We start from the raw sequence: 14,800 nt of genomic DNA, 5'->3' as shown, positions 1-14,800 counted from the left end.
TTCATTGAGGGCAGGGGGGCAGGGATGTGATTCTCAAAGAGAAGGGAAAGAAAGGAAACGCTCTTCCTCTGCCCTGCACGTGCCCAGGGACCCGTCAGGGGTCAGGGCAGAGGGAGTGGTTGGGGGTGGGGGTAGAGGGGTGGTAAAGACACTGCAGGAAGGAGGCAGGGCTCCTCCGTGGAGGAGGCCAATGGAGAGGAAGGAAGAGAAAGAGTATTCCCTGCTTATTGTAATCAGTGCCTCCTAAGAGGGATTTACTTTGGGACCACAGCATGTCTAAGCTGAAGTTACCAAGTTGTAGCTTGTTCGTCAAGTTACAAACAGAAACCTGATCAGTACCAGAGGAGGGTGGCGAAGTCCCCAAAGTCACGGTCAGAAAGTGCAGATCAGAAACTGAAACCTGAAGCAGTACCATCAGTATCATGTATCATGTGTCACTCGACACTTCATTTGTCTTTGATTTGTGTTTTTTATTTATAGTTATTTTTTGTTTTAATCAGGAAAAGCCAGCATAACTGTTATTATGAGTGGAAAACAGCATTCTGAAAGGAAAAACAGACTAGCTTAGATCAAAGTCTGAAAAAAAAACACCAATTTATTTTTATTTTATTTTTATTTATTGTTGACAGTATTACAGATGTCCCCCATTTCCTCCCCTTTGCCCCTTCCAGAATAAAACAATTCTAAGACCACAAAAACATATGTAGTAGTAGAAATAATAATGAAATTAATTGCTAGTGGTTAATGATCATTTACTATGAGTCAGTTATGCTCCATGTATATTAATAATTTACTTATAACAACCCTTATCAGATAGGTAGGAGGGAAGGTGATTGAGGAAATGAATGAATTGCTGCAAAGACTGTGTTCTCAGAATCCTTGAAAGGCAAAAAACACTATAAAAATGAAGAAAAGCCTCCCATTCTCTATCCCCTTTCCACCCTTCTTCCCCCTCTCCTGCCCCGGTGGAACCTCCAGCTCCCTAAACTTTAGACCAATCAGAGTAAAACTCTCAAAGGTCTCCAGGTGCCGGGAGTAGGCAGCAAGGGAGCTAGCCCAGCGTGTGGTCTTTCCCAAGAAGGAGCTTACCGACCAGGCCTCTAACTTTCTAAAGGGGGAGCTCTGCATAAGATCACCAAACAGGAAAGGTACCAGCAAAAGGCTGCTTTTAAACCAGTGGTCAGCACTCATTAGTCAACAGAGCCAAATATCAACAGTACAACGATTGAAATTTCTTTTGAGAGCCGAAAACCGACTTCTGTGCATGGGCCACGAAGTTTCAATCGCACTGTACGTGCGCGCCCGCATGTGGTATTTTGTGGAAGAGCCACACTCAAGGGGCCAAAGAGCCGCATGTGGCTCGTGAGCTGCAGTTTGCCGACCACTGGCTTAAACCATTCTCGAAGCTACCAAAAAACCAAGGTGAGGAGAAACCATCCTCGACTAGCCTGCTAGACAGTTTAGGAAAGACAGTTGTTGGAGTTCAGATTGTCTAATCTCAGAGGGAAGGGCGGGAGGGGTGAGGGGGAGATCAACCAAAGACCTTGTATGCATATATATGCATAACCCATGGACACAGACAATAGAGTGGTGAAGGCCTGGAGTAGGAGTGGGAGGGTAGAAGGGGTCAATAGGGGGAAAAGGAGGACATTAATAATTTCAACAGTAAAGATTTAAAAAAAAAAAAGAGCTTGTGGTGACCTGGCCAATTCCCTTTTAGAGTGGAGGGGAGCAGGGGAAAGAACGTGGTACAAAGGAGGAGAGAATAGATTCAGTATCCAGGCTGCAGCTAACACCTTCATGAAGCAGAATAGAGTCTGTTTGCACGTGTTATTTTGCCCAGCACTGTTTTATTAAGAGAGCCTCTTAGTAAAATGCGGAAAGTGCCACTGTGTTTCCACTGTATGTGCATGACTGAGTGTCACCAACTATGAAAGGTAGGTGAAGGATGCAGCAGGGCGTACAGTTAACAACCCACAGCCTTAAACAGGGCAGGCGCCTGTGCATCCAGGTGTGTGCCTTCATCCCCCAGGAATCAGGAGCGGACCGTTACTGGTGTGGATGCATACGAGGTGCCTTCTCCTTCTCTAACCATGTAAACCGTCCTCAGGCTGAACTCTAGAACTCGGGAGACCCATTTTGAATGAATACATTCATTCACCAAGCGTTTATTTATCACACAGGTTTCTCTGTCTGACTTTGTGCTTGGGATACATAAGTTGAATAAAACACAGCCCGTGCCCTGGAGGAGATCACAGGCTGGTAGGATTCCGTTCGCTGGTCTCTATTTTTCCTTCACCCAGGCCAGCATTTCCCACGGCGTTGCCCGGACACCTCCATTAGACACGCAGGTTCCGGGGCCCCACCCCGACCTACTGAAACACACTCTGCCTCTTTAACCAGCTCCTCCGGTGATTCTGCGAGAGCTGTCCACTTAGCCCATTTAATGACAACGTGTCCTTAACTCATCGTCTTCGCTTGATGCTTTAAAGAAATATTAATAACTCTATGTATAGGATTAGTGATACTCTTCAAAAGATGATTTTAACGATCTTACTGGCTCCAGTGGTTGGGAGGAAGGACGCAGGAGTGAAGATTTCACTCCGTCTTGTAAACCGAGGGACAGATTTGGGAAGCATTGGTCAGATCAGTAAAATATCTCCGCTAAAGAGGATCTTAAGAGACCAACCAGCTGAGCTCTGGTGAGTAGAAGAGAATGAGGCTCAGTGAGAGGAACCCGCCCACCCAGTCTCCAGATCCTTCCCTTAGGTCCCCTTATAGCCGCTCCTCCTTGCCGTTCTTATTCTCCCCAACCCCCCACTTCTGTTAACAGATCCTGCACTTTAATTGTGATCCTTTTATTTAGGAAAGTCCTTTGAAGACCAAGCCAATTCCATTTCTCTCCTTTTTCGCAGTGTGGTTAGCAATGTGTGTCCTTCTCTCTTCTCTGGCCGCCCTCACCGCCCCTCTCCCAGGGTCCCTCTTCTGTGCTGGTGGGAGCTGACGCGGAGGGGAGGGCCGGGCCGGCTGGGGTGCGTGGCTTTGCACCACGCCTCCTTGGCGTGGGAGAGCCCAGGCTCTCTGAGGCTGGAGGTTGGGTGGTCTGAGGAAGCGGCAGGTGTTGATGTCTGTTTGCAGCAGGGAAGGTGGGGTGGGGGTTCGTGTTCACGATAAACCTGGCCTGCAGAAAGGCGTGGGTCTAGCAGGCAGGCGGCAGGTCTCATCCTGGGACTCCGCCCAAATGGCAGCAGCTAAATGTTCGCCCTCCATCCCCGTTGCCATCCCAGTCAGCTTTATGAAGCCTTTCTTGGGAAACTCTCTAGTTCCTCCCAATCAGAGCAAATGTCATGTAGAAATGAGGCTTTCTGCTGTGTCCATTTGAAAGCATGGAGGTGTTACAGAAAGAAAAAGAAAAATCCATCAAAGGCCTTTACAGCAGTTGCCATTCTAAGAAAAACCAGCGGGTGTCAAAAATATTTCAAAGTTGAATATCTGTTTTAACCCTTTGCACTCGCTTGCTTTTTTCTCGATTCCTTTATTCTAATGCTAACTGTGTGGAGTCACACTCGACATCCGAGTGCAAAAGGTTTAAGCATGTGTTTTTTTTTAAAAAGCCTGCAGGGCAGCAGAAGATGTGGGAGAGGCCTTTCCAACCAGTTGTAATGAGCCGATTCTATCAGATCTATCCATGCTTAGAGTTAGCACTTCATTTTAAGGAAATTCCATATTTGTGAATCCTAAAATTTGAAAATTCAGAAATCTGCTGATGGCACTCCACCCTGTAAAGTGGACTAAATTTTGCAATGATGTAGCTGAGGCTGCCTGAGACGGGAGTCTAGGAAATTTTGGGGACCTACTATGGGCCTCTATTTTCTGATCTGCAAAATTTAGACTCAGAAATTCTGTGATTTCCTCAGTGCCTTCATCTGTTATATGCATGACACTCTTTTTCAGAATTAATTTTCAAAAAAGCTCTTAATTCAAGGTCATTGAGTACATGTATCAGGGCCCAATGTCCTCTCTCTGGGGCCTGGCAATTCCTTTCATGTAGAGTGTCTCTTCTTTGTTTTTTTTTTTGCTTTTTTGTTTGTTGTTGTTGTTAATCCTCACCCAAGAATATTTTTTCCATTGCTTTTCAGAGAGAGTAGAAAGGAGGAAGGGAGAGGGAGAGAGACAGGAGGGAGAGAGAGAGAAACATCGAATGGTTGCCTCCTGCACATATCCCAACCAGGGCCTGGGATCAAACCTACAACCCAGGTACGTGCCCTTGACCGAGAGAATTGAACCCGAGACCCTTTAGTGCATGGGCTGACACTCTAACCACTGAGCACCACTGGCCAGGGCCAGAGTATCTTATAATGAGTCATTTCTGTATTTCAGTAAACAAATTTTATATTCTACCACTACTGCTCCCCCTTCCCACCCCATAATGAGGAATCCATTTCTGTGCTGAATGCTCCCAGGGCAAGACCGTCAGAAAAAAGAAAAACTATGCAGCTTCTAACTCAGAACTCATTGCCTGCTGCTGCCATCCTTCAGATCCACTCTCTGTGTGATAGTATGTAAAAATGAAAATGAGATTGGCATCTCTCGTGGTTCAAGGAGTGACCATTAAGAATAGGGAACCCAAAAAGAATTGTATCCATGTGCCCACCCTGTCTGATGTCGCATGTGGGACCATTAGCCAGCCGACTTCAAGCCTCTGACCTGAAATTATTCCTCACTAATGCCCTGGGGGGTGGCCTTTGGCGAGTAAGACATATCATTATGGAGGTGGAGAGATTTAGGTTTAGGTCTGGTTTAGATTTTTCATGCTGCCACATGACCTTGGGCTCAATTCTCTACCTCCCTGAGCCTCAGTTTTCCCACAGTAATTATAAGGATACAGATAACTATGGTCTAGATCAGCAGTCGCCAACCTTTCGGACCTCATGGACCACCAGTGGTCTGTAAACCACTGGTTGGTGACCGCTGGTATAGATAACTCTTTTCTTTGGTGCAAAACAAGTTAATGTATATGAGAGTGCCTAACAAAATCCTTGGCACTAGGTAGGTACTTTTAAAACCATATTGCAGTTATACTCATTGCAAGTGAACTAAATGCCACTGACTCATCCACGTAACATTGGTCCAAAGGGTAGATGTTGTGTCATGTGTATTTTACCACACACGTACACAGGAAAGGATTGCTATACCTGACCATCTTCTCTTAATACCTAAAAGGGACCAGCCACATCTTTAACGTTCTGGGGCCTAAGGGGAAACTTTACCATATTAGCAGAATATTAGTGCTGGAGGTTGGCCTTGAACTTCAGCTAGTCTGACTGTTCCAAATGGTGATGCTCCATCCCACCAAGCCTAGGACCCAGGTCTTCACATTTGCCCCACTTCCCAGAAGCTTGACTTCAACTTCCCCAGTGGTTTTGGCCGCATAGGGCATGGTGGTGGCACATTTACAGCAGAGTCCTAACGGCCCGACAGCCCTACACAGTGGTGGCCAGTGTTCCTCCCCGGTGCAGCCGGGCCTCGGGGGCCGGGCCACAGAGCAGCTAGCTCCCCCAGCCGGGCTTCTTTCCCATCACGGGGCGATCTTTGGCTGGTATGTAACTCTCCTCGGGCTCAGCCACAAAAACGCGAATGCGGGTTTGCTTTTGTTTTTACCCCAGAAAGATCAGGTGTTTCACGACGGATAGCCACCTTTCTTTATTTTTCAACCCATTTTTTTGAGCCTTCAGCCCTGGGAGAATGTGCTACCACCCACTCTTTGGATTTTGATTATTGATTATTTTGATTTGAGTTATTGATGCCGATAGAACTATTCGAGATATTTTTATTCACAGTGAATTGATGTCTCTGAAGAGTCTGGCCTGGGAAAATTGTCAGCCTTAGCATGTCCTGATTTAACATTTGTGCAGAGTGACAGTGCTGACAGTGCTCATCGGTCAGGGGCACGGGGAGGCAGCAGATGGGGGGGCAGCTGCCCAGCTCAGGCCCTCCTACCCTGGGTGTGGTTTGTTGACAAAAAGCAACAGGCGGTTGGAGCACCAGGTGACCCAGCAGTGTTTGGCAGAAAGCGCCCTCTGTGGATATGAATTGCCTGTGATGCTGTTTTCTTTCGGTTATAGCAAGCGGATGAGACCCTGGATTTTGAAGAACAGATCTTGGAAGCTGCTAAATCCATTGCTGCTGCCACAAGTGCCCTGGTCAAGTCAGCCTCGGCAGCCCAGAGGGAGCTGGTGGCCCAAGGAAAGGTGGGTAAACCCCGCTGGCCAACAGGTAGGGTGTTCACCTAGTGAGGGCCTATGAGGGAAGGAGGTGAACGCTTCGGGCCTGACCAAGGAAACCAGGGCCGTGCCTTCCCTTGCTGAATGGCCGGTCTGCCCCAACTGCCTGGAAACTCTGCTTAGACCTGACCAACAGACTCCTGGGTTTGGCTTCTGGGCCCTCATCTGCTTCTGGTTAAGGAAAGCATCCCACCCAGGGCAGCGATCAGGCCCTGAACAAGACACGTCTATTCCCTCCATACATGAGGCTATTTAAAGGTGTAAGCTGTCATATTTTCCTGGTGGAGGTTCTATACGCACCACAGTCGGGGGCTTTATAATACCGTCTTCCCACTCCCATGGCCCCATTCATTTCTGAGCACTGTGTAGCTGAAAGCTGTCCAACTCTGCAGTTAGCGTTTTCCTGAGCCCATTGGCCAGAAGGCCAGGCTCGTTTCCAATCTGAGATGTCTTCGATCTGCTTCATCTCCAGTCACCTGTTCCATTCCATTAGCAGGAAAGCATCGTGGGTTTTTTCTTTAATCCAAAGAATTAGTAGTACACTAGACTAATCCTGGCTATGGGAAGGTCTTCCGGTTTCAGATACTCCCTGTGTCCTGTTTTTCCCATACAACATGAAAACACCCCTCCAAACTATACCCGCAGAGAGCCTCTCACATATAAAGGCAGCACAGAAATCCCGTCAGAGTGAGAGTTGGGAAACTGGGTCATCGTAACTGTCAGTCACTCTGTTCGATATTAACAGGCCTTTGCTGTCAGTGTACAGAGAGACGGCTATGGCTGTGTCCTGACCCCAGAGCGTTTAGCACAGACAGGAAGTTACGCCAACCAGGGGCTGTCCATCTTCCTCCAGGAAGTTTCTTGTGAACTTAGACATGTCTTAGTCTCAAACGACATACTTTCCTTTCTAAACCGTTGTGTGGTATGTTATTCAATTTTAACGTATGCACGTCTCCCTAAGTGGCATGCAGTCTGTTCCTTTATGGTTCTCGCTTATCCCCTATGGATGTGGCACAGTGCTAACCTTACTTACCACGTGCTTGTTGACTAATCAATATGAAAGACCAAAAATGGGTCACTGAGGAGAACATCATACCTAAAAATTCCAGTTTATTGATCAAGGGCCAACTGTGTGCCAGGCACATTGCTAGAGTCCAGAGAATCGAACTCAAGTGGGGCAGAGCCCCTGTCCCCCGCGGGACTCAGATGGCCAAGTGTTCAACAAGTTGGAAAAAGGAGGTTCAGCTGGACTTGGGTGAACTTATATGCAGGACCTTGGGGTTCCCCTGACATTCACCAAGCCATGATGTGTTTCCTGTAATTGCTGACAGATCCTCAATTTCATATTCAAATACAGTCATCTGTTACCTCTCCACTCACCTCCCACAAGTGTAAAGGTATTCCCTCCCATAGATACTCGCTCTGAATAGAAAACATTTCACTTGTTGCCATAATTTCTAAATAGAAACAGAGATCATCTTACTTCCAGTCTCTTAATGCTCTCCCCACCGCCCCTCCCCCACACAAAATGGTGTGTATTTCCTTAAGGGTCTGCGCTTAATTGTACTAAGGAAAAGGTACCACCCGTTTTTGCATCATCTGCCAGAAAAATCACAGCACGGCTTCAGGTTCTGTGATCAGGAGCGGCTGAAGTTTCCCTTAGCCCTTGAAAGAAGAGGCCTCAGGGGCTCCCATGCTTGGAATGGAGAAAGGCAGCAGAAGAGAAGAGCAAGTGAAGACAGCCCCAATCTATCATTCCTGCGCCATTTTCCCAGAAACTCAATACCTGGCAACCAAGCAGAGGCCATTCGGAGCATGTCAGAGTGGCTCCTTGTGGCCGAGGGGGAATCCCGCCGGCCCTGCTGGTGCAGCCTCCCAGTGGCCAGTGCCCCACGTGGGAAAGGATGCTCCATTCTCATGCTGGTGCTGATGGGGGGCGTCCCTGGGGGTACTGCGCATTGGGATGTTTTTCTCTCTGGTTTCGGGCAGTGTGGGGTCTGAGGGGCTGAGGGTCACCCTGCGCCTTCCAGCTCTCATTGCAGATTTCTCCCCTCCACTCTCTAGGTGGGCTCCATCCCCGCCAATGCCGCAGATGACGGACAGTGGTCGCAGGGGCTGATTTCTGCTGTGAGTCGCCTTCTCCTTCCTCCCCACTTGGGTTTTTGAGCCCCTGCGGGAGGTTTGGGCCTTGGGTCACTTCTCTGTTGACTGTCCCCAGGCCCGCATGGTGGCAGCTGCGACCAGCAGCCTCTGTGAGGCGGCCAACGCCTCTGTTCAGGGACATGCCAGTGAGGAAAAGCTCATCTCATCCGCCAAGCAGGTCGCCGCTTCCACGGCTCAGCTGCTTGTGGCCTGCAAGGTGAAGGCCGATCAGGACTCAGAGGCCATGAGGCGGCTACAGGTAATGGTCACTGATGCTGGTGGGAAAATACTCCTGTTGGAGCGGGTAAGTGTCGCCAAAGGGGACAGTCTCACTTCCTTGGCATGACCCACCAGGCTTTCCATCAGCCAACTCCGTGCCACTTTTCTCATTTTCTACCACGTGCGACCATGCATCCTACACCTGCTGCCTCAACCAAACTGACATTCTCCATGTGGGCCTTCTGGTCTCACGCCTTGGGACCCTCCTCCCCACCCACCCCGCCTGGGGCACGCCTACTTGTCCTTCATGACTCAGCTCCAGGTCACCTCTCCTAGGAAGCCCTTCCTGCCTCCTGGCCTCAGGCAGCCAGCCCCCACTCTGTCCTGCCAGAGCCTCAGCCGGACCACTCATGGTTCCTGTTTCCTGGCCCACCATGTTTATCTTTAGATCTGTCTTTGACGAGGCGGGGAGCTTCTGAGGCACAGGCACCTGGTCTCTATCTTAGCATCTCTCCCACTGAGATGGCGCCTGTTTCAGTGGGCGTCCTCATTCTCTGTTTGCTAAGGAGGGAGGGAGAGGACGGAGGAGTTTGTCCGAGACTGTTGTGAGGTTTCCCAGAGCCCAGAGAACATGCTTGTGAAGGTGACAAGTCCTTCCCAAGGCACTTGTTTTCCAGATCGTTTTCAATACCGAGTATTTGGAAACACAGCTAGAATGAAAAAGTCACATAGCCTCGACATTGTACATGTCAGAGATGACCATTTTCCTCTTCCTGTGTTTCTCTGTATACCACATAGTTTTGTCTAGTTGTAATCCCGGCAAGAGACATTCTGCTTTTTTTTTTTCACTGAACATTTTATCATACATATCTTTTTCCTTGAAGGAAAGGCTTCATAATTTCTCTGTGCAAAGCTAACTGGTCCATTCTTCATGAGCCTCATTTTTTAATGATTGCATGATATTGCATCAGCTGATCATGCCAGAATTTCCCTATACTTTGGACATTTTGTTTCCAATTTTCTAGATTTGTGTTATGTGTTATAATGCGGATTGTTTATGTTCTAAAGTATGTTTACATAAGTCATAGCCGTTTCATAAATGGCAGAAATATTTGAACAGTTCTACCAAAGCTCAGAACTCTCGTTTTATTTTGGAAGTCCTGGCGTGCATTTCTGTTGTTAGGTCCTCCCGAGTGTCCCTCTGACACACCTCCCTCACCTTCATCTGACTCCTGGGATAGACCCAGGGCGGGAGTGGGGAGCTGCACGTTTGTGAATTGTGATTTGTGGGTTTGGGAAACGCTTTTGAGGACAACATTCTGAGTTAAGAGAGACCAGGGTTCAAGTCCTGACTCTGCCATGTATTAAGTGTATGATCTTACACAAATCACTCAAAACTTTACAGGCCTTAGTTTGCCTCTTCTGTAAAATGGGAATGGAGATACCTGCATTGGCCTGTGAACATGCTTTTGTGAGCCCTCGGGCTCTACACAGACCTAGCACAGCATCGCTCTTATTATCACTGTTGCTGACTTAACTGGGTGCTGCAAGGTCACGTGTGAGTTCCTCACAATGACCCAGAGGCTTTTTGAATAGACACCTATTTTCTGAATAGACAGACCTATTCAAATCCCAGCTCTATAACTTACCAGCTACAGGGTCTTAGACAAGTTACTTCAGTTTCAACATCAGAAAAGCGGACTGAGTTCTGACCTCATAAAGCTATTTTGAAAATGAACACATGATGACTGCTTGTCAGAGATGAATTGAAGCACTCCCTTCCTGTGCTGGCCCTCGTAGGCCCTATTTGTCAGGTTAGCTCACCAATCAGATGAGCCAATTGATGTTGCATGAGAAAAACTCTCAAGTTTCTGAGGTTTAACCCCCAAACACAAATCTTTGACTCTGAGGGGGCTGGGCCAGGAAGTCAGATGCTTTAAAAAAGCCTTGACCACCATTAGGAGATCGTCCCAAACCTCCGGTGGCAGAAGACGAGCCCCCGGCATTAAGAGTAAGCCACCCTGAGCATGAGGTGACGCCAGGGTGGGCCGGCGCCCTCACTGAAGATCTAGACTCACACTGAAGAGCTCCCTTCGCCTGTCTCTAGCAGTTGCCCATCTTTGAGCAGGTGGCGTAAAGCCCAGCTCTGCCTCTGAAAGTCCATCATAAAGGCCTTATCACTGTGGGGCTCCCAGCCCTTTCATGCAGGGGTAAGGGGTGATTTCATAGCCCTTCATTTGACCAAAGAAACATTCAGTGAATACCAACCCTGGGCAGCCACTGTGCCAGGTGCTGGGGATACAAAGATTCAAGTCACAGCCCCTGCCCTCAAGTTACTCCCTGTCCATGAGGGAGAAAGGCAATCACAAGGTGGTGAGGGCTACAGAGAAGCCAGAACAGGGCACTCCAGGTGGGCAGAGAAAGCGATGTCGGAGCCAAGTCCTCAGGTATATCTAAATGGAACAGGGCAGGTTTTCTAAACCAAGGAGGCAGCCCCGAGGCTTCTGTTAACACATCACAGTGCTACTGTCATTTATTTACATAATTGTACTTCCCTTCAAAACTGTGTGTTCCTTGGGGGCCAGGAACTGGATCTCACTCATCTGTGAATGAGCTGAGATTAGGTAGGTGCCAATGTTGGTAGAATCAGTGGATGGATGGATGAGTGGACAGACTGATAGACACTGACAGATGGATTCTAACTAGAGAGAACCTCTGTGTTATATTTGGATGATAGATTCCTAGTCTCATGAACTGCACCTTCATGTCTGTTCTTGCCTGATCCCAATGGCTGTTCCTAATGACACAATGTGCGTTTTGTTTCCTCTCCAGGCGGCAGGAAATGCTGTGAAAAGAGCCTCAGACAATCTTGTCCGTGCAGCCCAGAAGGCAGCATTTGGCAAAGCTGATGATGACGATGTTGTAGTGAAAACAAAATTTGTGGGGGGCATTGCTCAGGTTTGTGATTAAATCCAGACAGCGTTTACTCCCACGATGGGCACCGTGTTATACCAGGGACACAAAATAGCAGTGACCTAAACCAGATGGAGGTTTATTTCTCCTGTGTGACAGTCTGGGTGTAAGCGGTCTGCATTCTTACCCACTGATAAACCCAGACTTTCTCTCCCTATGGCTGAACCTTCCCTAAGAAGTTGTCCTTGGCCACTTGGTCCAAGAAAGCTCGGGAACCACCTGGGCTTTCCAGCCAGCCAGAAGAGGTAAAGGAGGGGCCGCACAGCCCGGAAGGTGCCTGCATCGCTTCCTCTCACATGTCATTGGTCAGCACTGTCACATGGCCAACCTCGCTGTAAAGGGGGCGGGAAATGCAGTCTTCTTAGTGTCGTATGCCTAGCTAAAAGTCAGGGATTCTGCTATAAAAAAAGGAGAAGAGGAATTGGAGGATAGCAATATGGTCCTGTAAGTAAAACGATGGATGCATTTGGGGCTGCTACCCACTCAAGATACTTGGCTCAAAAGAGAATGAATGGTGGCCCCTTCCCAGACGTTGATGAGAGTAGACGGGGTAGCAGAGAGTAGCCTGACTCGGGCAAGGTTGCATTCACAGGCTCGGGACGGAGGGGGAAACCAGGAAAGCAGGCTTGCCGTGCAGAGTGCGTGTGACGTAAATCTACTCTACGAGGCTGGTTTTCTTGTCAGCGCCAGGAGCACCGAGGCCCTGTTACTGAAGTCGCTCACTCCTGTGCCTGCCTTAGCTCTTCCCAAACCTCTCCCTCTATTTGGGAACACACTGCACTCACCCTTACCAGACCCTGTCTCCTGACTCACTAGTTCCATGGGGAGTTCTATGACGAAGGGTCTCTGATCAAACAAGTCTGTGGGATGCTGTACTCTCTCCCCGCCCCTCGGAGTAGCACAGTGATCGTTGGCCTAGTAAAGGCTCTGAAAAGGCCCACAGGAAAGAAATCTAGTTGGCTTTCTTGCACACAAACTTACCTCTTTCACTAAATACCTGTTTACGAATATTCTTCAGATCATATCGTAGAAGCGTGAAATAAATGTCTGAGAGCCATCTCGTGTCCACGGCTCCAGCTTCTTCGGCTTTGGGAATACCTGGGCCAGGCCCTGCACCACTCGCTGGGGGGCTGTGGGGAAGTGGACTCTCTCTCTCAGCATCAGGTTCCTCATTGGAACAATGGGGTGGTCGATGGGCCACACTTCACGGTGCTCCCAAGAAGATGATGGGACACTCCGCCTAGAGTGCTTACACCAGAACCCAGCACATAGTAGGGATGACATAGACGTTAGCTATTAAGTTAGTGGCCAGAAGTCTGCTTATTTTCTTGGGTCAACTGACTCATCAGTCTCAGAACCCAAACCGTGGCCCCAAGGCTGGTCTCCAGAGCCAGTACTTAGTCCCGGTGCCCTGCTGTGTCCCGTGCAGCAGGCGCTGTGGGAGCTCACGAGGCAGGCACTGGAGGGCAGGGCAGTCTCCTGGAAAGTTTTACATCCATCCGTCTTGCTGCTTTCTTTCCAGATTATCGCTGCCCAGGAGGAAATGCTGAAGAAGGAGCGAGAACTGGAAGAAGCAAGGAAAAAACTGGCCCAGATCCGCCAACAGCAGTATAAATTCTTACCCACTGAGCTGAGGGAGGACGAAGGCTAAGGCTGTGGCCGAGATGGCAAGCCCCCAGCGGACGGCTCTGAGGGAACTGGACAGACAGTGTTCCTGGGAGGCGGGGAACTTACCTGGAAGCTGCCTGCCTCCCCCGGGGCCAGCCCAGAGCCGAGTGCTCATCCTCACGTCTGTCCCGTCGGGCAACAGCTGCATGATCGTGATGTCACACGGTACAGTGTCCCACCCACACTCCTCTGCCAGCTCCCCGCCAGCCTCACCGTATCTCAGGAGAGAGGGGCGTGCATTTCGTGGACTGTTACCAAAAAGGAGAAGTCAGTATTATGTCGTTCTCAGACACCTGTGCTCTCTGCCGGTCCTTCTCTGGGCCTGCTCCTGGGCCTGCTGAAATCTTAATAGGAAAAAAATAATGGCTTGAGGAAATCATGGATGCCATAGATATTCAAAGATGCTCTTCTCCCCACCCCCTCGAGGAGAGAGTGGGAGCTGGAGTGGAACATGTTAATAAAAGACAGAAACGTAAGCCCGTGTGGACTCCAGGAGGGCAACGGGGGTCGTCCTTCTGTGCAAAGGCTGGCTCGCCCACGGGGTGACGAGTTCCTGCTCCCATTTGCACGCCTTCTTGCCTCAGTGTGTAAGCTCCCTGGACAATCTAGACCCTGTCTTGTATTCTGTGGCCCAGAAAACCGAACAATTATTTTTTTCCCCTCCATAATCCAAAGGGCAGAGGTGTGGGATAACTGTCAGGGCTCGGCAATCAGGGGCTGTAATAAAATGTGTGGGTCCTTACTCCGCAGAGGCTGTTTCAGTTCCTACAAGTCCATTCACACAAACCCACAGCCCCCAGATGACAGGCAATTCAGCACCCCCTGGCAAACATTCAAGGTGGGGGTGCAACTGAAACAAAGCAATTCCTTGGTGGCCCCGTCTTCCAAGTCCCACATCAGCTCCTCTGCTCTGAAGTGGTCAGAATTCAGAATGGGACGGCGTCTGTTTAAAAGTCTGCCTCCTTTCCTCCCTCCTGAGATGGGCATTTTCCCTATGGCTTATGATTCCTAGAACCTAGACGCAGCCTAAAATCAGTATGAGCCTGTCACAGGATCATTTTGCTTCTCGTTGCATCTTATCCGTGCAGCTCGATTTTCGGAGTCCATCTCCTCAATGTCACGCTTGCAGAATTGTGTAGTTTCCCCCTCTCTTTTTTCAGAGCCCTCTCCTTGGAAGGCCACTTTAAGATCCTGAATTTACCTTTAGTCTGAGCCTTGACCCAAGACAGTACACAAAGTGGTTTGTGGGACAGATCCTAATGCCAGGCAGCAAGTGTCTTTGAAAGAATTTATGGAGGGGAGGCTACAGGGTACGTGGTTTTCAAAACTCATACCTTCCCTGCAGTGATGTGGTATCACGTGTCACTTCGCGTCCACAGTACAGTCTCAGAGTTCCAGAGAAGCCCTGATGCTCTGGTCCTCACGAGGTGTCACATGCCGCCCTTGCCAACGGTCCGGCTTTAGCAGATTCGAGCCCACTTTGTGGTTTTACAACATAATTAAACTTTTGACAG

General features: G+C 49.0%; 1 protein-coding gene across 1 annotated transcript in view; it reads left to right on the top strand.

Moving 5' to 3' along the window:
* The window catches only part of TLN2 (talin 2), a 425,370-nt gene extending 411,356 nt beyond the window's left edge, over positions 1 to 14,014 (top strand). Inside the window, exons 55-59 of the mRNA XM_008139166.3 lie at positions 6,126 to 6,251; positions 8,349 to 8,411; positions 8,503 to 8,685; positions 11,478 to 11,603; positions 13,141 to 14,014. Of these exons, the coding sequence (XP_008137388.2) occupies positions 6,126 to 6,251; positions 8,349 to 8,411; positions 8,503 to 8,685; positions 11,478 to 11,603; positions 13,141 to 13,269 (627 nt within the window). The 3' untranslated portion in view covers positions 13,270 to 14,014. The remainder of the gene's footprint in view (positions 1 to 6,125; positions 6,252 to 8,348; positions 8,412 to 8,502; positions 8,686 to 11,477; positions 11,604 to 13,140) is intronic.
* Positions 14,015 to 14,800: the final 786 nt, after the last annotated feature.

Source organism: Eptesicus fuscus, chromosome 5 (assembly GCF_027574615.1).
Source record: "Eptesicus fuscus isolate TK198812 chromosome 5, DD_ASM_mEF_20220401, whole genome shotgun sequence".
Taxonomy (NCBI): Eukaryota; Metazoa; Chordata; class Mammalia; order Chiroptera; family Vespertilionidae; genus Eptesicus; species Eptesicus fuscus.
Note: the sequence above shows the minus strand (reverse complement) of the source record. Positions and strands in the feature narration are given on the sequence as shown.